Below are 25,892 nucleotides of genomic sequence, written 5' to 3'. Positions count from 1 at the left end.
TCCATAAACTCACTTATGTTTTTAGAATTAGTTAAGAATTAACTATTCAACATTTAGTGGTCACTATGTAAAATCAACCTGTAATAAAAACATAAGATATGTTAAAAAGCATTACTTGACTTTATTACCTACTCATAATGTTGAATACAAATGCAAAATTAAGTGGTGACCCTTATTTTTAGTCTATTTCAAAGCATGGTTTCTTAGATTTAAGAATTAGGGCAGATTTGTGTCACAAGAGGGAGGGGAACCAAAAAAATGAAGTCCAAAAAACCCCATGGATATGTTTATGTGTTATAAAGTTTGAGCTACAGCCCTTATATTCCTTCAAATGGAATTTTCTTCTGACTTTCTATTAACCTCACCAGTAACTGAATTCTTAACAAGACCCTATAATCCACCAAAAGTCTTCCAACTACAAATTGAAAAGAAATGTAGGCAAATATGTGTACCAAGTACTTTATGAAATTCACCATGCACAGCTGAACTTCACATACAGAATTCAAAAACCAAAAGGACTGGGATATTCTTAAAACCCAAAGGCTAGACAAGGCCTTCCAATCTTTCCTGCACTGTAAGAAATGACTCGATCTAATGATGTTAATGTAGAAATACATTATGTATTTTAATATCATTAAGATATGACATTCAAGGGGAGTGCCAATAAGCCTTTGCATTTTAAAACCAAAAGGGACATATCTTGGACACCTTAAATTATAAAAGTCAATTCTAAGCAGGAACTGTTACTGTGTAACAAATACTGCTCATATCAAAAGTGCTGGTGACAAAAAATTCAATATGCCCTCCCCACAGAATCTGTTCACACACATTTATATATAACTGTAACTGTAGTAAGATTGTAAATGTTTAAGGTGCTTAAATTTTGCACCGCAGGACTAATTCAATAAGTATTCATCTGCTAACTCTTTGTAGCAACTCCAGTTAGAGTGAATGATCCATGGGCAAAGGGCAAAAATGCTGTTATTTTCTAGAATGTGGCATTTGTGGAGCTGGAGTGCCCTCTATTGGTAATGAAGAAGACACACTCATCAGCTGTCCTGCATGCATTTTCTCATTAATTCGGAGTTCACATCCGTCTTGAAGCATTCGAACTGCTATTCGGGCAATGTTCTTAGAGTCGTCAAGACCGCTGTGAGGCCGCCCATCATAATCCATTCCTAGCTTTTCAAGCATTATTGTCAATTTGGTTTGGCTTCTAGGAACCTGGAAAATAAACAGCTTAGTAAATAATTCTTTAGTATTCTGTAAGTCACTATGAAAAATAAAATGAAAATTAACAGTAATAGCTAAAGTTAGGCAAAAGACAAATACTCTTATAACTCAAACCTTCAGAGCTTTAAAAAAATTATCTTAAGTTAGAGATGAAAATACATACAAATAGGTAGAATCCTCAAGACATCTAAAGAGTCTGCAGTTTTGTAATTTGACAAATCATTTATGAAGGGAAATGTATTGCTCTGGACATCTAAGTTGAAGCTCTACTATTTTTTTTTTAAAGTAGGCTTCCTGCCCAGCATGGAGCCTAACACAGGACTTGAACTCACAACCCTGAGATCAAGACCTGAGCCAAGATCAAGAGTCGGACACTTAGCCAATTGAGCCACCCAGGCACCCCAAAGCTCTACCATTTTAACCCGAACATTCTTTTCCATGGTATTTTACTATGATGTATTATTTTATTTGACAGACTCCTTAGACAGATACACCAAAAAAAAAAAAATCTAGCCTTTCTACGACTAAAGATAATTAAGATCCAGCATGAAAGAAATTATCATGTGGTACTTTTCAACCTATTTAAATACCTGCTCCAATTTAATAAATGTAAAAATCTCACTCCCCAGATTCCAATATGCCCCTCCACTTTTGAGAACCACTATTCTACCTTCTGTATATGTTAAGTTTTATATTCTGTAGTTTGTATAGCTATGTCACCTATACATCTTGGGGCCTCAAGTTCTTCATCTGTAAAATAAGACTAATAGTTACACTCCTTACTCACTGGGTTATCGAGAGAATCACAAAGCAAATGATATAAAAGCACCAGGATAAACATCAATAATTATCCTATTGTAATACCGCAATGCATTCTGGTCCTTTTGCTAAGTATCACCTAGAAAAATGTGCTTGCAAAAATAACTTTTCCAACACATTGAACAACTTAGGTGAAATGGACTATTCCTAGACCCACACAACCTACCAAGGCTGAATCATGAAGAAAACAGAAAATATGAACAGACCTACAATAAGTAAGGAGGACTGAACTGGTAATCAAAAACCACCCAACAAAGAGAAGCCCAGGACAGGATGGCTTCAATGGTGAATTCTACAAAACATTTAAATAAGTCTTAACACCAACCCTTCTCAAACTCTTGCAAAAAACTGAAGAGGAAGGAACACTTCCTAAATCATTTGATGAGCTTAGCATTATCCGGATACCAAGGCCAAAGACACTACAAGAAAACTAGAGACCATTATCCCTTATAAATACTGATGCAAAAATCCTCAACAATACTAGCAAACCAAATTCAGTGGCATACTAAATGTATTATATGCCACAACCAAGTGAAATTTATTCTTGGAAAGCAAGGATGGTTCAACATACAAAAAATAATATAACAAACCACATTAACAGAATGAAGGGAAAAAACACATGATCACCTCAATTGATGCAAAAAAGTCATCTGACAATAAACACCCTTTCATGATAAAAATACTCAACAAATTAGGAACAGAAGAAAACTACCTCAAAATAATAAAGTCTATATAAAAAAATTTAGAGTGAACATCATATTCAATGGTGAGAAGGCTGAAAGCTTTTCCTCTAGGATCAGGAACAAGATAGGGATGCTCACTTTCACCACTTCCATTCAAAATAGTATCAGAAATTCTAACCAGAACAAGTAGGCATGAAAAAGAAATAAAAGGGATCTGAATTGGAAAGGAAGAAGTAAAGTGATCTTTGTTTGCAGGTGTCATGATCTTATATGCAGAAAGTCCTGAAGATTCCACCAAAAAACTGCCAGAACTAATAAGCAAAGATAGCAAAATCACAGGATACAAAATCAACACACAAAAGTCAGGTGCATTTCTATACACTAACAATGAAGAATCCAAAAAGGAAATTAAGAAAACAATTCCTTTTCAGTAGCAAAAAAAAAAAAAAATTTAACCAAAGAGGTGAAGGACTTGTACATCAAAAACTACAAAATGTTGCTGAAAGAAATTAAAGACAACATAAATGGGAAGATATCTGTGTTCATAAATTGAAAGATTTAATATTGTTCAGCTATCAATAATTATCCAACATGATCTATAAATTCAAAGCAATCACTAATAAAACATTAGCTCAAAATGGATCAAAGACCTAAACCTAACAGTCCAAACTATAAAATTCTTAGAAGAAAACCTAAGGGAGAAGTTTCATGACACTGGATTTGGCAACGGTTTCTTGGATACAACACCAAAAGAGACAACAAAAGAAAAACCAGATAAACTGGACTTCCTAAAAATTTAAAACTTTTGTATATCAAATGGCACACTATCAATAGAGAAAAGCAGCCCAAAGAATGGAAGAAAATATTTGGAAATCATAGATCTGAAAAAGGATTAACATCCAGAATATATAAAGAACTCCTGGGCACCTGAATAGCTCAGTCGGTTAAGCTTAAGCATCTGTCTTCAGCTCAGGTCATGATCCCCTGCTCAGCGGGGAGTCTGCTTCTCCCTCTCCCTCTACACCTCCCTCCTGCTCTTGCTCTCTCTCTCTCAAATAAATAAATAAAATCTTAAAAAAAAAAAAAAAGAATTCCTAAAACTCAACAGTAATTAAAAAAAAAAAAAAAACAGACTTGATTTCAAAATGGTCAAAGGACTTGAACAGACATATCTCCAAACACATACAACTGGCCAATAAGCACACAAAAAGCTGCTCAACATTACTAATCATTCTGGAAGTACAAATCAGTAACACAATGAGATACCACTCCATACCCATTAGATGGCCATTATTTTTTAAAAAAGAGCAAGAAAATGGAAAATAAGTGTTGGCAAGGATGCAGAGAAACTGGAACCCTTGTGCATTGCTGGTGAGAATGTAAAATGGTGCCGCTGCTGTGACATGGAAGTTTCTCAAAAAATGAAACACAGAATTACCGTATGATCCAATTCCACTTCTGGGTATATACCCACAGAACTGAAAGCAGGGACTCAGTTATTTGCACATCCACATTCACTGGAGCAGTATTTACAACGGCCAAAAGGTGGAAGAACCCAAGTATCTACCAACAGATGAATGGATAAACAAAATGTGATATAAATATAATGAAATATTATTCCACCTTCAAAAGGAAGGAACTTCTCAAGCAACGGAATTATTATTTAGCTTTACAAAGGAAGGAAATTCTGACACATGCTACCACACGTATGAATCTTGAAGACATTATGCTAAGTGAAATATGCCAGTAACAAAAGGACAAATACTGTATAATTCCAGTTATATGAAATACCTAGAGTGGTACAATTCACAGACAGAAAGCAGAATGGTGGTTACCAGGGGCCAAAGGAAGGGGGAATAGAGTCACTCTTTAAAAGGTATATTTTCAGTTTTGGAAGATGAAAAAGCTCTGGAAATGAATGGTGGTGATTGTTCCACGACAGTATGAATGTTCCTATTGACACTAAACTGTGTACTTAATGGTTAAAATGGTAAAATTTGTTATGCATATTTTGCAAATGAATCAGAGATAACATGAAAAGTCCTGGATAGTGCCAGAAAAATGATTAACTCTGTTAAACAAAGGCCAATTCACTCAATCATGTCTAAAACTTAATAGCTGTGTGAAAACCTGGATAAAGAACACATAAACCTCACACTTCCTCTGGCCTGGCGAGGAAAAGTTCTCAGCAAGATGACTGACTTGAAAAGTGAATGGTAGGAAAACAGTAGGCCAAAATTTGCTGAGTGGTTTGAAGAAAAGCTACAAAAACTAGCCTAGACATTTCATTACATAAACCGATTGAAGAAATCTCTGTAAGACCCTGTAAAAAACATTTAATTTCCAGTGACAAGATTCTTGGATTTTGAAGAAAATTGAGTCTTCGGAAAAATCATATTGCAAAAAAAACCTTAGATGTTCACACTTTTGCTTGGGCTTGACAGTGAGAAAAGTTATTTGCAAGTCTCAAGACCTACTGAAAGCCATCTGGAAAAAAATGTAGAAAATTAGACAGTATTTTTCTTCCCTTTGAACACAGAGTACGACCAGGTTAAAAAAAACAAAAAAACCCAAAACCCTGTTTCTCAGAATCTTCTGCTCAGCCACAGAACCTGACTCTGAAAAGAGCTTTGTAATGTACAGTCTGATCATACTCTAGGGATGAGATTTACTGATCTGCCTTTAGAATAGCTGCAGATTTCTGCAAAAGAAGACAGTCCAGTCATTCATAGAAAAGCAATGAACATTTTGCCACGGATTTCAACCTTTTATATGCGTAAGTAAGCCTCTTCTTATTTAACAAGATGAAGAGCAAGGGTAGAAGGTGTCCATTTTCAGTGGAAAACGAAATCCATGAGAACTTATCTCAAATCCAACCCAGAACTGAGTATTTGTACAGGAAAAAAAAAAAAGACAAAAACAAACATAGCTTTTGCCTTCCCAAAGTATATTTCATTCTTCACTTTTACTTCAAAAATGACATTTTAATGCATATACAGAACTACTAAAGAAATAAACATGTTTGTATAATTTTATAAATGATGAACCTACACTGGAGTATGATACCATACATAAGTTTATTTTCTAAAATCTAGTATAAAATTGTGTCTATAGCCTGTATTTTTATTCATATTGTTTCAGCCTACTTACAGAAAAATCAAACCCACTTTAAGTTTAAGCCAGCTATTAAACAGAAAAGTATTATGCTTGCCCTATAAGTTTCTTAAACGTATGAAAAGGAAAGAGGTAACTTCAAATTTAATGATCTCCACTCCCAAGAAAGGTTGGTTAAAAAGTCATTTTTAGTTTTAAAAAGGAGAAAAGAATACTTTGTACATGCCAAAGACTATACATTGTTAGCATCCTATATAGTAAAAATTTGTGTCAAGACTTTTAGGCCTACTTGAGTAAGGAAAACAAAACAAAACAAAAGAAGAAAACATTTTAAAAAGAAAAAATGTTACATTTACTCAACTTCCACTAATTGGCATTAGAGTTGATTAACTATTAGGAGCAGGGGAAAACCACATAGAAAAGAGCAGCCTATCCTTTCTGAACAGGGAATCTGCTTCTCCCTCTGCCTGCCGCTCCCCTGCTTGGGCGCGCGCTCTCTCTCTGGCGAATAAATAAATATAATCTCTAAAAAAGAAAAAAGAAAAGAGCAGCCTAACAAATTGGTCAACATAAACAGATCCACAAAAAAAATACTATTCTCAAAAAAAAATAAAAAATACTACTCTACTTAAAAGAGCACTGGCAATGTTATTGCCTTACTGTATCTACAACTTTCTGAACACTCTAATGTATTGTGAGCTGTGCATGTTTTTATGCAGACTTGAAAATTATTTTATGGCTTTATTAATTATTAATAATTATCCTTAGAATAAATAGAGTTAAAGGTTTGAGAAAGACACCCTAATGTAAGAATGCATTGTCACCTGGGAGGTATAGGAAAAAAAAAAAGCAAACCTAAAGATGACTGAGCCCCTACAAATTTACATGAAACACAGAGGATAGAGGCACATTTGAATTAATATCACAGGACACAATTAGCAAAAGCCAGACAGTGGGAAAATGGAAAAATGGCTCCATTTCTTTCTTTCCCTTTTTTTTTTTTTTAAAGATTTTATTTATTTAGGGCGCCTGGGTGGCTCAGTCGTTGGGCGTCTGCCTTCGGCTCAGGTCATGATCCTGGAGTCCCGAGATCGAGTCCCACATCAGGCTCCCTGCTCAGCAGAGGGTCTGCTTCTCCCTCTGCCCTCTTCCCTCTCGTGCTCTCTGTCTCTCATTCTCTCTCTCTCAAATAAATAAATAAAAAATCTTTACAAAAAAAAAAAAAAGATTTTATTTATTTGTCAGAGAGAAAGAGCACAAGCAGGGCGTGTGGCAGGCAGAGGGAGAAGCAGGCGCCCCCTGAGCAAGGACCCCTTTGCGGGACTCGATCCCAGGACCTTGGGATCATGACCCAAGCTGAAGGCAGACGCCTAACCGACTGAGCTACCCAGGCGTCCCAAAATGGTTCCATTTCTTAAAATAATAACAATAAATCACTAGAGAAAAAAAAGGAGGTGGAAAAGGAATTTAGAGATTAAAAAACTTAAAAGAGACATGTCAACCAACTTTAAATGTATGGACCTTATTCTGATCCTGATTCAAATCACAAAAGGTAAAAGGAAAAAAAAGAGGTGAAGGGGATTAAGAGGTATAAACTCCCAGTGATAAAAAAAAGTCACAGGGATGAAAAGTACAGCACATGGATACAGTCAATAATACTGTAATAATGCTGTATGCTAGCAGATGGTAACACATATCGTGGTGAGCATGGCATAATGTACAGAACTGTCCAATCACTATGTTGTATGCCTGAAACTAGTAAATGTCAACTACACTTCAATTTTAAAAATTAACTAATTAAATTTAAAAAGAAAACTATGACCATTTGATAATATTAAGGGATTACTATTGATTTTTTTCTAAGTGTGATGATGGTATGATAGTTATGTTTTTTAAAACAGTTCCTTATTTTTTGGAGCTATATAATGACATGTTCACAGATCAAATGAAATAACATTTGAGATCTGCTTCAAAAGAGTAAGGAAAGGGGAAAGTGGGTAGAGATACAGATGAAACAAGGTTGGCCATGAGCTTATACCTATTAAAACTGGGTCATGAAGGTTCATTATACCTGTCAACTTTTGTATATGTTTGTAATTTTCCGTAACAGAAATTGTTTTGAAAAATCACAAAATGAGTGAAAAGATAAATTCACAAAAAAGGAAAAAAAAATTTACTAAATATAATCAAAGGACTAGTATCCAAGATAAATATCTATAAACAATCACAAATTATAATCTACAATTACAAAAGGACAGACCACCCAATTTTTACAAATGGGAAGATTTAAACAGGGACTTCACAAAATAAATTCGAATGGAAAACAAGCTCAAGCTCCACCTCATGAGTAATTAGGCAAATACAAATTAGAACCTTAATGAGAAGGCATCCCACATCCACCAGATTTATAAACATTTAAAATGTCTGGCAATACCTGATGCTGGCAAAGACGTGGAGCAATTATAAATTCACCCACTCTTCTGGGGAGAGTGCAAATTGGTATACCCCCCTCAGAAAACTACTTTTGCATTACCTAACGTCAATGATGCACGTATCCTATGAACCAGCAATTCTACTCGTAGGTTTATACCCTGGAGCAATGCGTGCACAAAGGCACCAGAAGACATGTGCAAGAATGTTTATAGCACCACTGCTCCTAAAAGCTCCCAAAATGGCAAGGACAGATACACTCTTACATATTCACACAATGAAATTCTCCACAGCAATAAAATAAACTAACTACAGCTATATACACAACCTCAATAAATCTCAAACACAACCTTGAGGAAAAAAGCAAAATGAACAATACAGCCAGTACGATGCTAATTATACCATGTTCAAAAAGAGGCAAAAGTAAACTATATGGTATAAGGATACACACACAAATATTAAAACTATAAGGAAAAACAAGAAAATGATTTCCATGAAAGTATGAACTATGGGGGGGGGCCCTCTGGGAGAAAGGAAAGGAGCTAAGTGAGTGGAAGTTACAAGGGATTTCACTTTAAAACAATCAAACTCCACTTTTCTGTATGTACATTTCTCAGCTTTAAAAAATGTTAAATCTAGGGGCGCCTGGGTGGCTCAGTTGTTAAGCATCTGCCTTCGGCTCAGGTCATGATCCCAGGGTCCTGGGGTCGAGCCCCACATCGGGCTCCCTGCTCAGCAGGAGGCCTGCTTCTCCCTCTCCCATTCCCCCTTCTTGTGTTCCCTCTCTCGCTGTGTCTCTCTCTGTCAAATAAATAAATAAAATCTTTAAAAAAATAAAAAATGTTAAAACTACAAAAAATGTTTTTAAAGGAAAGCACCTTTTCTCACAAAACTACTTTAGGATTTGCTTCACCAAAATGAGGTTGTAAAGGAAAGAAGATGACACAAAGTCTAACACATGATAGAGAAGCAAGATAAGAATCTCCTGGGATGATTTTAGAAGAAGCCTGATGAACAAATAGTTCAGATTAGAACAGGATTAAAGCCTATAGGAAGGTAGTCTCCAAGGAAAAAGGAAAAGAAAGAAAAGAAACGGAAAGAAAGAAAGAAAACGGACCAGTGAGTGTTTTGAATACAGAGAATGATTTACAGTTTGAACGGAAAGTGACAGGATAAGAAAACAACTGAAGGCACTTGTAAAAATCTGGGGAGAAGTTGTGAACACTCTCCACTGCTACAAGAACGGAAGCACTGAATAATGATTTGATTATAAAGATAATGTAACTAATTAAGAAGACATGCAGAGGGGAAGGACATGCAGGTATGGGGGCTTTCTCATAGAGCTAAATCTTCATCTTCCACTGCAGGAACTCCATACATATCTCATACTGAAAATTTAAGAAATAGGATAAACATATCATTTAGAAGTATAATGGTAAATACTGGAAGAAACAGCTACAAAAAGTTGTAAGTGTTTGCCTCAGGAGAGTAAGGAGAGTAAGAACCAGTGCTGGTGAGGGCCACCGTGGATGAATGCCATTTTTCATAAGCCTTGTAGTACTACTCAAAAATTTACACTACACGTATGTATTAACTTTGATAAAATTAAAATTCAGTGGGGAACATTTGTTCCACAAACAATTCACATACTGAATACCTCCCCCAGTTTCAAACCCCTCCTGAAGATCATGTATTTACAGTTAACCTATTCAAATAATGGTAACAGATTGAAAGAAAAATAGCTCAACTTCCTAAACTCATATGATCATCCTCATATTTGGATTATAAAAACTTACAACTAAAGTATATGGCCTTTTCCTGTGGAAAAGCACCTACAGTAAATCACAACATACATGCAAAATGTAATAAATTTATCATTAAGAGCAGTATAATCAATAAAATGGAGAAATTTTACCTTGTAAAAGTTTCCATATGACTTTCGAATATTGATCCACTTTTTAGCAAAAGGAGGATATTTGAGCCTGCTCAGCCGGCACTGAATGTTCAGGAACTTACTCATATCCCACGAACTTGTAAAATCAAAAACAGGGGTAGAGAAGTGATAAAATAAATGCTCTACTGTTCTTACTAGTATTTTAAGTCATTCTAATTTGTTTATTTACATGTCACCTTTCTTTCTGATATTCACACATATCATCAAGGTTAGAAAATTAACCTACTTCCAAAATACTAATCCAAAAATAAACAACAAAGAAACGTAGAAGTCAGGTATATCGAATTTTTTTTTTTTTTTTTTTTAAGATTTTATTTATTTATTTGACAGAGAGAGACACAGTGAGAGAGGGAACACAAGCAGGGGGAGTGGGAGAGGGAGAAGCAGGCTCCCTGCAGAACAGGGAGCCCAATGCGGGACTCGATCCCAGGACCCTGGGATCATGACCTGAGCTGAAGGCAGTCGCTTAACCAACTGAGCCACCCAGGCGCCCCTATCGAATTTTTTTCATAAACAAATCTTACTAGGCTAATCATGATCACTTTCATGGTTCTGATTACTTGGGGCAGACCTCTATCTTGTTAATTATTTTTTCATAATCCTAAAATAACTCTGCTAAGCTTACTTTTAATGCCAGGTTTATTTTATTAGGAAGTTCTTTGAGGGTATGCTTAGAAACGAAATAAAAAACAAATGAACAAAATATTTGAAAGATGAAAGTAGTTGGTAGTAGGTGGTGAATTTGAATACAATTTGTTCTGTTACAGCATATGTTTCTACAACACTGATCAACTTATGTAGTTAAGTAGGAAAATACTGATTGTATAGTATGGAAATCATGTTGGTTCATACACGGTTTTCCCCAGGGAAGGGAGTGATACAACAGCCACACAAATTATAACCTTCAGCAGGAAAGGAAAAAAGCTCTCAATTCAGCTGTAGTGCCAGTAGGAGTACTTTCAGGTGTATTTTTAAAAAAAATTAAAAACGAGTGCCTGTCCCCAGGATCCTACTGCCTCTGAGGCAACTTCCACTAACTCTGAGCTGCCTGCCTGAGCTGTCCAAACTTTCTGGAGGTATGAGCTATGTCCCAGAACGTGAGGTTTTTACAGAATCACACATACTGTGTTAGGACAGAAACACCTATATACTTGAGCAAGAACATTGCTCATTCATGTTTAAAATCAACAGATTTCTAAAGAGGTCCACCAACATTTTCCCAAATTTCTATTTTTAAATTATAACGTGACTACACTCAATGCTTTTTTCCTATGTAAGGGTCACTAAACCCTTTATGTAAGTGACATCTCAGTTTTAGTGTACAATCTGTTCCTAGTTTGAAAGAGAAGTTGATTAGGAGACTTCCTTCTTCAATCTTAATAGCATTAGGGTATAGGAGCTGCCTTGGCACAAGGCCTATAATCCTTGTTTCAATCCTTCTGATCTTCCCTCTAAGCTTTCCATCTAACGAATGCTTTTGAGCACACATTCTGAGTTCAGACTACCGGAAGCATTAGGGAAAATGATCAAGTAGCAGAAGTCCTTACTTTGAAAGGACTTTTAATCTCCCTGCAAACAAATCTTACATAAATAAAGTTTAGATATCAAAATAGTCAGATGGCAGCACAAATGGTACATATATAAAGACTATGAGACGTCAAAAAAAAAAAAAGATCAGTGTGAGTTGTAGTATGTGGAGTAAAACAAAAGAAGGCTTTGAATAGTAATAATGAAGCAGTAAAGGAAGAGAGCCTTCCAGTAGAGAGGAGAGCATGACTCTGTGCACAAAGAAAGAACACACCATGTGATTCATGGCCAACATGCACAGAGTGGACAAGAATGGCAGGTGGATCAGGCTACACAGGTGGGATGGGTTAGATAAGAGAACCTTGAAATCCAGACTGAAGAGTCTGGATTTCTTTGAGCAAGGAAGTTTCACAATAAAAACTGACTTTAGTAAAGTCATTTTAGTTTTACATATTAATATTTATCTTTCCCTAGTTCTCTAATTCTGGATTAAAGTATTATCATTCTTTCCCTCCTTATTTTTTGATCCTTAAGATGCAAAGCTTAAGTAGAACAAAACAAAACAAGTTTAAGTAGAAATAAGAATGTGAAAGGAAAAATATGGTCTCTTATAGGAGACCCCAGAACTATCAGAAAATACTTTTTTGTGGTTATTCTAAAAGTTAAATGGATATGAACATCTTTCATCTTAAAAAAGTAGATAAAAAAGATAATTTTCCGAAATACTCACCCATCTGTCAATATGCAATATTTATACTTTGTTCCTAATTCCTTCAATTTCATCCAGTCAATTACTTTTTTTAGTACCTGAGGGAAGGTATCAGCTCTGTCTACCTGATCCTGAGGATATAAAAGTAAAATTTATAAAAATAAGAGTAGCTACATGTAGTCCTGCAAATACCCAGACACAAAAGTCAAAAGGAAACGAACAGTAAGAGAAAGTCTCATCTATGATATTTTAAACTCTACATGATTTCCTTAGCTGAGATCCACCTAACATTTCATTTTTAAGATAATTAAAAATTGTTCATAACCAGGCATTATGGACGCTTTCAACTGAAGTATATAATCCTCTCAAAATTAAGATTTATGATCATCCCCAGTGTTTTTGTTTTTTTTTTAAGACCTCAACCCAGTGGCTTACTATTTATCCAGAGTGGAGAAGAGGGAACTCTCCTCCCAGCTGAAAGCCATGGCCCTCTAATGTGGTCTCCCCATCTCAAAGCTCAGATCTTTCCACAACAGACGACACACCACTGCCAGACTGATCTTCCTAAATTGATCCATCACATCACTTCCACACTTAAAATCCTCCAAACATTCCCCAAGGCTTTCAGGATAAGACACACAGGCTCTTCATGATGTGGCCTCCCTCCGCCTACCACTTTAGCTTTATTTTCAACCACTTTCTTACCAGCCCATACACACTTGAACTGTCCCAAGCTACTTACAGTTCTGCTGTGCACACCTGAAATGCCCATTCTTTCCTTCCTATTGACCTATCATGATTCAGCCCAAGTTCACTAACTTGAAGAAGTCTGACACTGGCCAGCTCTCCATTCTCTCGTCGTAAGATGCCCATAACACCCAGATAAAACACTGACTTGTCAGTCTTCCTAACCATACTGTCACTACCGGTTTAGTCTGTCTGTCCTCCTGATTATAAGTTGTTGAGTGAGCTGAGGAGATTGACTTGACCATCTCTGTATCCCCAGTACCCTGGCAAATACTGTAGCAGGCACTCAAATACTCGTTGAGTGAATGAGTAAATGAATAAAGGAACCAAATTAATGAACAAAGAGCAATTAGAATACAATAAAAAATCAGAGACCTAAAAAAACATTAAGCTATGTTCAAGTCAGGTTATAAACAGATACATTTCAATCTTCCTCTAAGTCCACCATGGTAACACTTACTTTACTAATGATCTAAACAAATTAAACCTTTGGTTTCATCATTACGAGTCCTTAAGAGGAAAGGCTGAGAAAGACTTTACCAGGTATAAAATCTGCTTTTCTACTTTTTTAATATTATAATATGAAAAATCTTTACCAAGTAAAGTACATTAACTTGTTTACAATAATAATTTTTTAAACTATGAAATAAAACCTAATTTCAGAACCTCTTTCAAACTCCAGAAAAAGGAATATAGATTTAGAACCTGAGTAATTCCAGTTAGGTTGATGCAGAAATCAGAAAGTTGTGTGTTAATCTCTGGTCTCACATACTGCTGGAACGTATCTTCCTGCAAGTGAAAGAGAGCAAGTTAAAGTATTTTCTATGACTTCAGATATTAGGACACAAAATACATACAACATTAAGCCACAGGAGACTTTAATTTTATAGGTGCTCATGGTATAGCCCTTTCTAGAATTTTAACAATTTAAAGATAATTCTCCACTCCCAAAGCACTCTAATTTTAATTATGTTTCATAGTTTAAAAAATTTTAAAGAGTGGCACCTGGCTGGCTCAGCCAGTCAAGCGTCCAACTCTTGGTTTCAGCTCAGGTTGTGATCTCATGGGTCATGAGATCCAGCCCCAAGTGGACTCCCCACTCAGTGGGGAGTTGGCTTGAGATTCTCTCCCTCTGTCCTTCCCCTGACTCATGCTCTCTAATAAATAAATATATCTTCAAAAAAAAAAATTTTAAGATGGGGTGCCTGGGTGGCTCAGTTGTTAAGCAACTGACTCGTGATTTTGACTCAGGTCATGATTTCATGGGTCATGGGATTGAGCCCCCGTCGGGCTCCGCGTTGAACATGGAGCCTGTTGGAGATTCTCTCCCTTTGCCCCACCCCCCGCCCCGCCACTTGCGTGTGCACACAGGCGTGCACTCTCTCTCTCTAAAATAAGTAAATAAATCTCAAAAAAAATTTTTTTAAGATAAAGCAAGTATCTGAAAGCAAGCCTTCAAACCAAAGGTTATTTTCTTGAGGAGCAAAATGTTGATAATTTTGTTTGTAATATTTGAAACATAAAGCTTAATAATGCAACCTCAACTTCAAGTTACTAACAGCTTTTTAAATAATAATAAATTCTTTGAAGAAATGCCAATCTTTGGTTATAATAAACTAGCTCTAGATTACTACTCTCTCATTTACTCTTGACTAGTCCTTATTTTTATACTGATTCCAGTAAACTGAATTCTGAACAGTCAAAACTGAACTACATGAACTACATGCAGTAGTTTAAAGGGAGATAATACTATATTTTGGTAGCAATTTTAACCTCTTCAAGAAGCTTTCACACTTGCCTTCTCATAATCACGACAACTGTTATCATCAAACCTCAGATCTCAAAGTGCTTTTTCCTCTATCCTAATAATGCCTCCCTAAACTAGAACATGCTAAGTCACTTGTTAAAACTTAAGGACAATTTCAAAGCCTAAAGTCAGCAATCATTAATACCAGGTAGATACAGAGAAAAAGACAAAGAATATTTTTTGTGACAGAAGATTCAAAAATTAAGAAAGGTAAATGTTTCATTTCCTAAGAATAAATTCTTTCTTCACACTAGTGTATGAAGCCAATGAGTTATAAAGGTTACTATTATAAAAGAGCAAAATTAAAAGAACAGCAAAGAATGTTTGAACTTCAAAAGTTAGATGCTCTTTACTTACCAGACACACTGAAGAAGGAAAAATTCCACTAAATTGAATTTCCACAGATAAATGAAGGCTTTATCTTTTTAAGTATCAATATTTTTATAATTTTCAATGAAAATCTTTCTCTTTTTTTTTAAGATTTTATTTATTTGACAGAGAGAGAGAGACAGCGAGAGCAGGAACAGAAGCAGGGTGAGTGGGAGAGGGAGAAGCAGGTTTCCCGGCGAGAAGGGAGCCCGATGCAGGGCTCGATCCCAGGACCCTGAGATCATGACCTGAGCCGAAGGCAGACGCTTAACGACTGAGACACCCAGGCACCCCGAAAATCTTTCAAAAATAAGCTGCAACTTCCCTTACCAATACAGGCAGGTAATACCAAACATACTATTAATAAAACTTTATTCACTATTTAACACGTTTATCAGAATGATGCTATAGAGAACAACTATGCACTTGTTGACCAAATACTTAGTAATCACTTAAGTAAATTACATAGTAAGCTAACAGGTGATAAGGGTTAGTAAACATTTAAGTAGACCAGGTAAGTGGGATCAGAAAAATGGGGGGGGACTCAGCTACCATAGTAAATAGGTCATCACCTTTATGCAGAAGATGAGAACTAAGGAAGGCCTGGAAGGAAGAGAGGGAGGGAGGAATTAGCAGCAAGACCTCTGGAGGAAAGGAATTAGAACTAAAGCCCTGGAAGGTGAGGGGGTAGAACATGCCTGGCATTTCTAAGAAACAGCAAGCAGGTCAATAGGGCATAATCAGAGGTAATAAGAGGCTAGCTCATGTTAAGGAATTTTACTGAGTTAAATGGGGAACCACTAAAGGGTTTTAAGCAGAGAAGGAAAATGATTTGACTTATATTTTATAAGGCTCACTCTGACCACTATGTTGAGAATTGGCTGTAGGAGACAAGGAAGGAAACAGAGACCGGTTAATGGTGAATGCAGTAAATCCAGACAAGAAATTATGGGGGCTCAGACTAGAGTCGTAGCACTGCAAGTAAGTGGCTGGGTTCTGGATGTATTCTGAAGGCAGAGCAAACAGGAGTTGCTGTTGGTCTGGATATATGATAGGAGAGAAACAGGAGTCAAGGATGACTCCAAGGTTTTGAACTGAGTAATTAGAAAGACAGAGTTGCCATCACTCAAGCTAGGGAAGACTGAACATACAATGGGTTGAGGATAAATTCAGTTTGGGACATGTTAAGAGGTCTGTTTAAATATCCAAGTAGAGACGTTAAATAAGCAGACTGGATTTGGTACAGAGGTCCAGGTTGGAAATATAGATTTGGAAGTCATTAGCATACAGTTTCTAAAAGCTTGGAAGTAGATGAGATTAAGAGATCTATATAGAGAAGAGGACCTAGGACTGAATCCTGGGGCATCCAGGATTAAGAGTTGTGAAGAAAAGGAACCAGCAAAGGAAATTATAAAGGGGAACCCAATGACGATGGAGACAAATCGAGAGAATGAGGTGTACTGATAGTCACTTGCAAAAAATGTTTCAAGGAGAGAGTGGTCTTTTATACCAGGATTTAGGTAAAGGTCCAAGATGACACTAATGAGTGATTTTAGTGGAGTGATGGGATTGCAGACGGTGTGAATTTAAGAGAGAATTCGAGGAAACAGCAGTATGTACCTTTTTCAAAGAACAAACAAATAGGGTAGTTGGCGGGGAAGTGGGACAGAGTGAAAGCTTTTTATGTATGAAAAGTAACATGTCTGTATGTGATGGGAACAACACAGTGAAAGCAGTAAATCATTACTGTCTCAACAAGGGAAAAGAATTGCTAGAGCAATGTCCTTGAATAAGAAAGAGAAAGTAGAATCTAGTGAGTTATGCAAGATTATTACCTTCATAGCTGTCATTTTTCCTTTTAATTTACTGACTATAATCTTCTTTGGACAAAGAAATTATATAAATAGTGTGATTATAACTAAGAGGCTCTGAACAACACTAAGAAAAAAATCTATGCATTTTAATACACAAGGCTTTTTATACTTGCTCCCAATGTGTTGGCAGCAACTGAGGATAGCACAGAAGTAACTTCTGGATAGATGAGATGTTGATATACCCTTGCTCAGATTTTACAAGGCAAACAGTACTATTTGGAGAATTCCTGCTGAGTTCCTAAACTAATGATGCAGTGACAGCAAGTATCTAAAGCTTATACATTATAGGTCTCGAAGCCAAGGTTAGGAGTGTCATTTCCGCACTAAACTTTTCGCCAGAAAGATGGCCAGTTCTAAGCTGAAAGGCGATTTCTGTAATTTGCCATTTTGAGAGATCACAACATATAGTAGTCTACAGCAGTGGTTCTCAACCCCCAACTGCATGTCAACTGAGAAGCTTTAAAAACATGCTGATGTCAGGGGCTCCACCACAGAACAACTAAATCAGAATCTCTGGGATGTGGGCCAGGCATTTTTCCACCCTCCCTAGGAGATTCTGATGTCCAGCCAGATATGTGTTCCAAGCAAACAGAAAAAAAAAACAAAAAACCAAAAACCAAAACCCTCTAATTTTAGCTATTGGAAAAGGAGAGAAGTAGCCTCTGAAATTATTTCATTACAGCTTTTCTATTAATCAAGCTGATACAAAGTACACAAGAGAAAACAGCCCACTTTAGAGTTCTCATTCTAGCTTTAAAACAGCAAATGAGATCCCTGGTCTACTGAGAACACCAGAATAGTTGCTGCTAAAAATAAAATTGAAATACAACAATTCACTTACTATTTCTAAGGTATGGGTATTCAGTAAAACCACAGGAAATTCAATTATCTCATGTATAAATTCAGGTGGGTTACCCTCTTCACAAGTGGCTTCGAAATCAATGACACAAATGTAGTCGTAGTAACTGTCAGCACAACTGCCCTCTTTCAACATGAGCTTCTGCTTCTTGTAATAGTTTTTCAGCCTTTTCTTTAGCACATCCTTTACTCCTCTAAGGAAAGAAGAAGAAAATGAACTCTGAGATGAATTCTACAATCAAGAATCTGAAGTCTTACCTGCTGGCACTGGGTTGAACACTGGCAGTCGCAGTATAATTTAGCAAATATTAGCTAAAATAAATGTAAAGAAAACAAGACTTAAAGCTAAGTTAGCAAAGAATTAAAATCAAATGTCACACAGCATCAATATTTTCCTTCCCAAGCACATAAGGGCATTTCTCCTATACTAGTATTTCAAACCATAAGCCTTGTTAGCATGTACCACCTACAAAGCCATACTGCCTTATATACCAAGGTGATATATGTATTACAAAAACTGAAATTAATGTTGAACTCTTCTACAGGCCAAATACAAATTTCAGAGTATGAAAATTTAGATAAATGGCACATTTATGCTGTCTCTTTCCTTTCTTTTGGTTTTTAGAGGTTAAACAACTACAATATCCATATGAGTACGAAAGTGCTATGAGCCTAGCATGTAAAGTTGAATGTCTATTAGCTACTTAACTAGGAAAACTCATTTAGAAGATATCCTAGTGTAAACCATGTCCAGAAGAACACTGTCATACTCAGTAGGTTCTTAATTGGAAGTAGGTTTCTTCATTTTCCATGGGTAGAATCTAATTAAGGAGATTATAGGTATTTTCAAAATATATGTTCCACAAATGGTGGGTGGAGAAAGGGTTGTTCTAAAATAGATAACAATGGGGGTGCCTGGGTGGCTCAGTTGTTAAGCGCCTGCCTTCGGCTCAGGTCATGATCCCAGGGTCCTGGGATCGAGCCCCGCATCGGGCTCCCTGCTCCGCAGGGAGCCTTCTTCTCTCTCTCCCACTCCCCCTTCTGTATTCCCTCTCTCACTGTGTCTCTCTTTGTCAAACAAATAAATAAAAATCTTTAAAAAATAAAAATAAAATAAAATAGATAACAATGGTTGGTAATGGTGGTCACATTCTTCAAACTGTAAATACTTCTAAAAATTTTTTAAAAGTCATGACCAGTGCTGACTTCCTTCAGGTTACTTGTATGAGTCCTATTAACAGTTTATAAATACAAAATGGCAGTAAAAATAAGAGGATCTAAATTGTAATTAGTGTGTAGTAACAACTCAGGTATTTTGGTCAGTGACTATTAAAAAAAATTTTTAACCTTTTATTTTCCTTTCTAAACTACCAATGAAAAGAAATCCTATTCATGAGAATATTAAAATGAGTGGTTTTGAGACAAAATGTTTTAATATGTTTATTTGCTTGAGATTTTCTAAGTTACCAAAATCTAGGAAGGAAATCCCTTATCCCCCTTCATATTAAGGTACTGTGAGTGACCTCTGTGTCATGGGACAGCTCTGATTCCTTTGTCTTAATTTCTCTTTCTTTCTTGGAGAATCTACGCTTACTTAAAGGGGTGCCTGCAAACCTAGTGGCAACAGCAACAATAACCAGGTGCTCCAGAGAGAGACCTGTCATCTTTAACGTCTTCTTTGCCATCCACATCCAAATAACCACCACATTTGCCAATTCTAACTCAGAAACAGATTCAGAATCTGGTTCTCCTGAACTGTCTCTGGTATGGCTCCCATGAGCTCCTTGGACTCTCGCAAATGCCTCTAATGCCACAACCCTCCTTTTCATCCTTTACCCCACTTGAGAACTACCCACCATTGCCAACTTCCTGCTAAAATACCTGCAGTGACTCCCTTATGCTTATACGTTAAACAGACTTCAGCATACAGTTCCTTCACAACTTGGCTACGACCTACCATTTCAGTATCATCTTCAGATGCTCCCACTCCCCATGGTACATCGAACACTGCAGGGAAAACACTATATGAGCCACTGCCTAATACGTGATACGCTTTCTTGTCTTGTAACTTTGGCTGTACAACAGCTGATGAGAAAGCAAGATTATTTAAGAGAAAACATACCTACAGAAATTAGTTTTGAGTTCTTTCTGTCTCAATTACTCTCCGTCCCTTTTCTCTTTGGCTTGTCAATTCAATCATCACTCCTGAACTCCTAAGCCAGACTCTCTTCTTTATTTGCATGCTGTGCTTGGCCAGACCTCCAACACAGCACTGGTCACACTGTATTGTGATTGTCCGTATATATTCCCAAAAGACTGTCTGCTTTCCAAAGTGGGGAATATACATGTCTATCTTACTTTTATAACTTTAATGCCCAGTGTAGTGCTTAGAAATCAGTAAGTGCTTACTGAATAAATGTGCAAACATACAATTAGATCTCTAACTGCCATGCAAGCCACAAGTAAGCAACTGATCTTCACTCCTAGGAAGGACAAAAATTTTGCTCAGAAAATCTTCACAGGGGGCGCCTGGGTGGCTCAGTCATTAAGCGTCTGCCTTCGGCTCAGGTCATGATCCCAGGGTCCTGGGATCGAGCCCCGCATCGGGCTCCCTGCCCGGCGGGAAGCCTGCTTCTCCCTCTCCCACTCCCCCTGCTTGTGTTCCTGCTCTTGCTATCTCTCTCTGTGAAATAAATAAAATAAAATCTTAAAAAAAAGAAAAGAAAAGAAAAGAAAATCTTCACAGGTTGTATCTTCATAATAGAGTCAGGAGGGGGCGCCTGAGTGGCTCAGTCGGTTAAGCGTCTGCCTTGGGCTCAGGTCATGATCCCAGGGTCCTGGGATCGAGTCCCACATTGGGCTCCCTGCTCGGCAAAAAGCCTGCTTCTCTCTCTCCCACTCCCCCTGCTTGTGTTCCCTCTCTCACTGTGTCTCTCTCTGTCAAAAAAATAAATAAAATCTTTAAAAAAAAAAAAAATAGAGTCAGGAGGAAATGAGGTAAAATTTTTTGTCACAAGTTATCATGCAGACAATCTAAAAGGGAAAAAAGTACATGTGTGCTCTTTTGAAAGCAGTGAAACTCTATTTTAAAGCAAAGAGGAGGAATTTTGCCTAAAGAGAAAAAGGATACAGGGGGACCCAGAAACAATAACAGTTTTCATCTATTGCATGCAGTCAATTTTTTTCTTAATGCCTGGCAATTGAACTGTCTATCAAAAATATGCATGCTTGGAAAAGCACTGATTTTTTTTTTTTTTATTAAAAAAAAAAAATATGCATGCTTGGGGCACCTGGGTGGCTCAGTTGGTTAAGCCACTGCCTTCGGCTCAGGTCATGATCCTGGAGTCCTGGGATCGAGTCCCGCATCGGGCTCCCTGCTCAGCGGGGGTTCTGCTTCTCCCTCTGACCCTCCCCCTTCTCATGCTCTCTCTCTCTCTCTCATTCTCTCTCTCAAATAAATAAATAAAATCTTTGAAAAAAAAAATATGCATGCTTTTCTGGATTCCAAAGGTCATTCTTACCCCATGCCCCAAGTCGAAATAAAGTGATTTGTTTTGCAAAAAATTACTAAAAACTGAGTATGTATACATCTCATTGAAGACAGACACACACACACACAGAGTTGCCTAAGCTGCATTGTTTTCTCATTCAATATACAGTTAAACATAACACATACTATCATTCTGCATACCTTTAGAAACTAAAACAGAAAAAAATATTTCCTGGTAGGTGATTTTTTTAAATTACCTGGTTTCAAAGAAACCCTCTTTATGAAAATAACACAGACAGAATAATATATATATATAGCTCCAATCTCATTAACAAGATATAATTAAGCATCAACTAAATGATCAACTAAAAAAATTTAAAACATATTTAGTATAAGATAGCTGCTCCTATACATTGTTGGTAGATTGTCAAAATATTCAGACTTCAACTCAGCAATCTTAGTCTATCATCTAAGAGACTCTCAGAAATAATCAGAGTTGCACATATTCACTTTAAGAATGTAAATTATAGCTTTTATCTGAGTATATGGTAGGATTACAGACGACTGTTAATTTTTCAGTGTTTTCAAGACTTTCTGGGATGAACGTGTACTACTTTTAAATTTTTAAAAAGTTATTTTTATTTACCTGGTTTCAAGCTTGAATTCTGAAAGTTTAGCTCTGAGTTCTTCCTTACTCATTCTATTAATGCATCCGTTTGTAATAGCAATCTCTTTGTAAACTGGGTCACTGAAATCACTTGCACTGGAGGTAATGAACTTAGATCCTTTTGTTTCTTGGCCATCGAATCTACATCGTTGCTTTTTCTACCAAAAAAAGATATAGCTTATAATTAATACAAACATCTTAAAGATTCAAACTCCTGAGGCCTACTCATGCTACATGTTCAGTGAAAAGTACATAGAAAGAAGAAAGACGTGTTTCCAATATAATTTACCCTGCTGTTCTGAGTCATGAAATTTCTTAAAGGAAATGAAGCTAAGTAAAAATTGTACTGGTGTTGGGAGCACTTCAAAACAGAGCCCCTGCTGACCATTTACTAGCAGCATGACCTTGGATAGTTACTTATTAATGCCTCTGATCTTCAGTTTCCTTATCTATAAAATAAAGAATAATAACTGTTCCAAGTGGCATTTAGTATTTGGTAATGGTAAATAGTATTTAAACAAGGTTATTATAGGGGTGCCTGCGTGGCTCAGTTGGCTAAGCATCTGGCTTCAGCTCAGGTCATGATCTCAGGGTCCTGGGATGCAGCCCTGTGTCCTGCTCCCTGCTCAGTGGGGAGTCTGCTTGTCCCTCTCACTCTGCCCCACCCCTGCCCACTCAAGCTCTCTTTCTCTATAATAAATAAAATCTTTAAAAAAGTTTTTTTAAATAAACAGGTTATTTTAAGGATTAAATGAGATTATGTGTATCAGCTCCCAACACCATACCTACACTGTGGCAATTAATGGGATCTTTATTACCATCATAGACTATAGAACCGACCTTTTCACAAATGACATTCTAAAATTTACAAACTCATTTTTAAATGAACTTTTACAACATTATGCATGTAAAAGTCAGTGACTTCCTGAGAATTTTTTTTTTTAAAGATTTTATTTGAGAGAGAGAGAGAAATCACAAGCATGTGTGAGAAGGGTAGGGGTAGAAAGAGAGAGAATCTCAGGCAAAGTCCCCGCAGAGCACAGAGCCTGACTTGGGGCTTGATCCCATGACCCTGAGATCACGACCTGAGCCAAAATCAAGAGTAGGACACTTGACCGACTGAGCCACATAGGTGTCCCCTGAGAATTTTTTAACCTGACTTCATTTCACTAAGTTAACAGAAATTGCCCAATACAAAAACAAAATGGACTAGATAGAAATCTAGTTCAAAACTTCCTAGAACCCAAAGCAAAGGAAGAAATGTATTCAGTTTTAAAACACACAATTTCTAAAACTCACATTTGTAACAATTATTCAGAAGAACTACAGTTACTGTATTATAAATCTTTATTCTTTCCTTAAAATCTATGTTGAGAAAAAACATGACTCAACTGTAATCAGTCCACAGGTAGTCCAAAATTATTAATATGCTAAATATCAGAGTTCCATTTATAAGTTAATTATTTTCCAAATGCAATGTCACAAACATTAGGTATGTTCCAGAATTTTCTTTTCTTTTTAAGATTTATTTATTTATTTATTTGACAGAGAGAGAGACAGCGAGAGAGGGAACACAAGCATGGGGAGTGGGAGAGGGAGAAGCAGGTTTCCCGCCGAGCAGGGAGCCTGATGCAGGGCCCAATCCCAGGACCCTGCAATCATGACCTGAGCCGAAGTGCAGACGCTTAACGACTGAGCCACCCAGGCGCCCCATTCCAGAATTTTCAAAAAGACTTTGGAACTTACCATCAATCCACATTAAAATTTGTTAACTTAAGTCATAATTTACCACACTGTCCCCATGTGAACTTTAATGACAGATTAAGAAGGAATAACCATGGACAGGCCAAAGACCCTGACTTTACACTAATCCTAATGGTTCAGGAACTGTTTCTCATTCAAAGCTCAATTTAATACAACACACATTTACTAGAAATGCAATGCTAGGTATTGTGCTAGAGTACTCAAGAATTACTCCTATCTCCTCAGAGGAAGAGATCAGCAATCCCAATGTGTGAACTGTCCATAAACTGAAGAGTAACTGTATTAAAGCTCCTTGTTGACAAATGTTTTAAAAAGTTTATTACGCTGATCTTTGACTAAAGCTAAGGAAATAACTAGCTTTCAATAATACTTTAAATTTATAATGCCTTAAAAAGAAAAACCATCCACCATAAAAAATAATGAAGCCAGGGGCTCTGAGAGCAAAAGGGAAGAATAGTGTAAGGTGAATTCAGCAATGGAGGCAGGAGCCAGGTCCTGCAGGACGGCAAACTGAAGACTAGGAAGGGGAGAAACCCGGTCAGATTTATGTTATTAAGATTATTCTAGCTGCTATGTGGAGCCCTAACTGTAGATGCAAGAACAAGAGCAAGGTACCCATTCTATGAAGTGCTCAGAATACGTTACTGAAATGAAATGATCAGTTTTAGTATTATTTACAATCTGCAGCGCTAGGCAATAATAATTTATATCTGTCAAATAAAATGAATAAATAAGTTTTAAGACCGTCTTCACAATTTTGCTCTGTAACTCGGATCTACCAATAGGTGTCAAAATCATTACGGAAAATAAGTCATACGATAGGTCTGTATGAAATAGTAGCAAATGGGCAAAAAGCTCCAACTAATAGGCACAACCACCTTCTGTTAAGGCTGGGAGGTAATGGGCTTCGGGTCTTAAGAAATGACATACCTAGAGCATAATGGTGCTCTTTTTAAAACATAACCTACCAATCACCTATAAGGGCTAGACAGAATGACTACAGCAACAGTGTGCACAGAATATCTGGAGCAGAATTCCCACCAGAACTTGTAAAACCACAGTTCACACACTTCTCTTCTTGACTATTTCCTCACATCCAGAGGGTAATTAGGGCGAGAGGGGGCTGCGTTGACAACCAAGGCACCGGAGCTGGGGACAGGGGAAGCGGCCGGGGCTGGGGTCGAAGGGCACGCAGGCTGAGGTTTGTGCGGAACACCCTAAGAGACAGGTCTGGAAGGGCTGGGCACCGACGGCCGGGCGCGGGCGGACTCACCTCGGGATTCGGATGCTGCGGCTCCTCCCCACACTCCGACCTGGGAGACTCCAGCCGCGCGGGAGCCACGGCCTCGCTGCCAGGCTGTTTGCTCCGCTCATGCTCCATGCCGGCTGTTACGTAAGAAGACAGTTGCTGGAGCCCGACCCTCGCTCACTCTCACTCGGCCAGGACCGAAAGCCTCGCCTTTCTCCGTTGAAAAATTACCGGGCTCGCGTTCCCGCGGCGGCGGCCACACAAACTCGAGCGGACACCTCCCACTTCCGGGAGCGTGTGGCGTCCACACGCCGCGCAGGCGCAGTGAGCGGGCGCGGGCGGAACGCTATCGCATCTGGCGACCCGGGAGGGAGGAAGGAGGTGAGGAAGGCGCGCGCGGGAGAATATGGGTGTTGGCGTCTCCGCGCGGTGAGCGCGCGAGCGTCCTGTTGCTATTACGCAAGAGTCTAGCCTCGTCACCGGAAGATACCACCAGAGCACACGATCTCATCACCATATTTTCTAAGGAGAAAAACGAGGCGTACCGTGGAGAGAGGTGAACTTCAACCGTGACGAATAACATCTGTAAAACAGTTTA

General features: G+C 37.5%; 1 protein-coding gene across 3 annotated transcripts; it reads right to left on the bottom strand.

Moving 5' to 3' along the window:
* Positions 1–101: 101 nt before the first annotated feature.
* On the bottom strand, positions 102–25,603 carry ERI1 (exoribonuclease 1). Of its 3 annotated transcripts, XM_081808459.1 has the most exons (8): positions 25,319–25,603; positions 22,261–22,439; positions 18,108–18,318; positions 13,922–14,005; positions 12,491–12,600; positions 10,195–10,309; positions 4,174–4,298; positions 1,048–1,224 (listed from the first exon to the last, which is right to left on the bottom strand). In XM_081808459.1, exons 1-8 carry the CDS (start codon positions 25,424–25,426, stop codon positions 1,200–1,202), a joined length of 957 nt encoding a protein of 318 aa, XP_081664585.1. In that variant the 5' UTR covers positions 25,427–25,603; the 3' UTR covers positions 1,048–1,199. The 3 variants fall into 3 exon arrangements, with proteins under 3 accessions (XP_081664578.1, XP_081664593.1, XP_081664585.1); XM_081808452.1 differs by lacking the exon at positions 4,174–4,298 and having other exon boundaries at positions 102–1,224; positions 25,319–25,600; XM_081808467.1 differs by lacking the exons at positions 4,174–4,298; positions 22,261–22,439 and having other exon boundaries at positions 102–1,224; positions 25,319–25,600.
* Between the last annotated feature and the right edge of the window lie 289 nt (positions 25,604–25,892).

The sequence above is a fragment of the Leptonychotes weddellii genome, chromosome 2 (assembly GCF_054177405.1).
Source record: "Leptonychotes weddellii isolate Sample4059 chromosome 2, ASM5417740v2, whole genome shotgun sequence".
NCBI lineage: Eukaryota > Metazoa > Chordata > Mammalia > Carnivora > Phocidae > Leptonychotes > Leptonychotes weddellii.
This window is presented reverse-complemented; position numbering and strand designations above follow the sequence as displayed.

What these genes read in the sequence shown, in the direction of transcription:
- ERI1 (XM_081808452.1), bottom strand. Translation starts at nt 25,426, where the DNA reads ATGGAGCATGAGCGGAGCAAACAGCCTGGCAGCGAGGCCGTGGCTCCC. An exon ending in ACCTAACTGGAATTACTCAG is followed by an intron (nt 12,601 to 13,921) that starts GTTCTAAATCTA and finishes TTATATCCTCAG; the next exon opens with GATCAGGTAGACAGAGCTGA. An exon ending in CATATGGAAACTTTTACAAG is followed by an intron (nt 1,225 to 10,194) that starts GTAAAATTTCTC and finishes TTTATTTTCCAG; the next exon opens with GTTCCTAGAAGCCAAACCAA.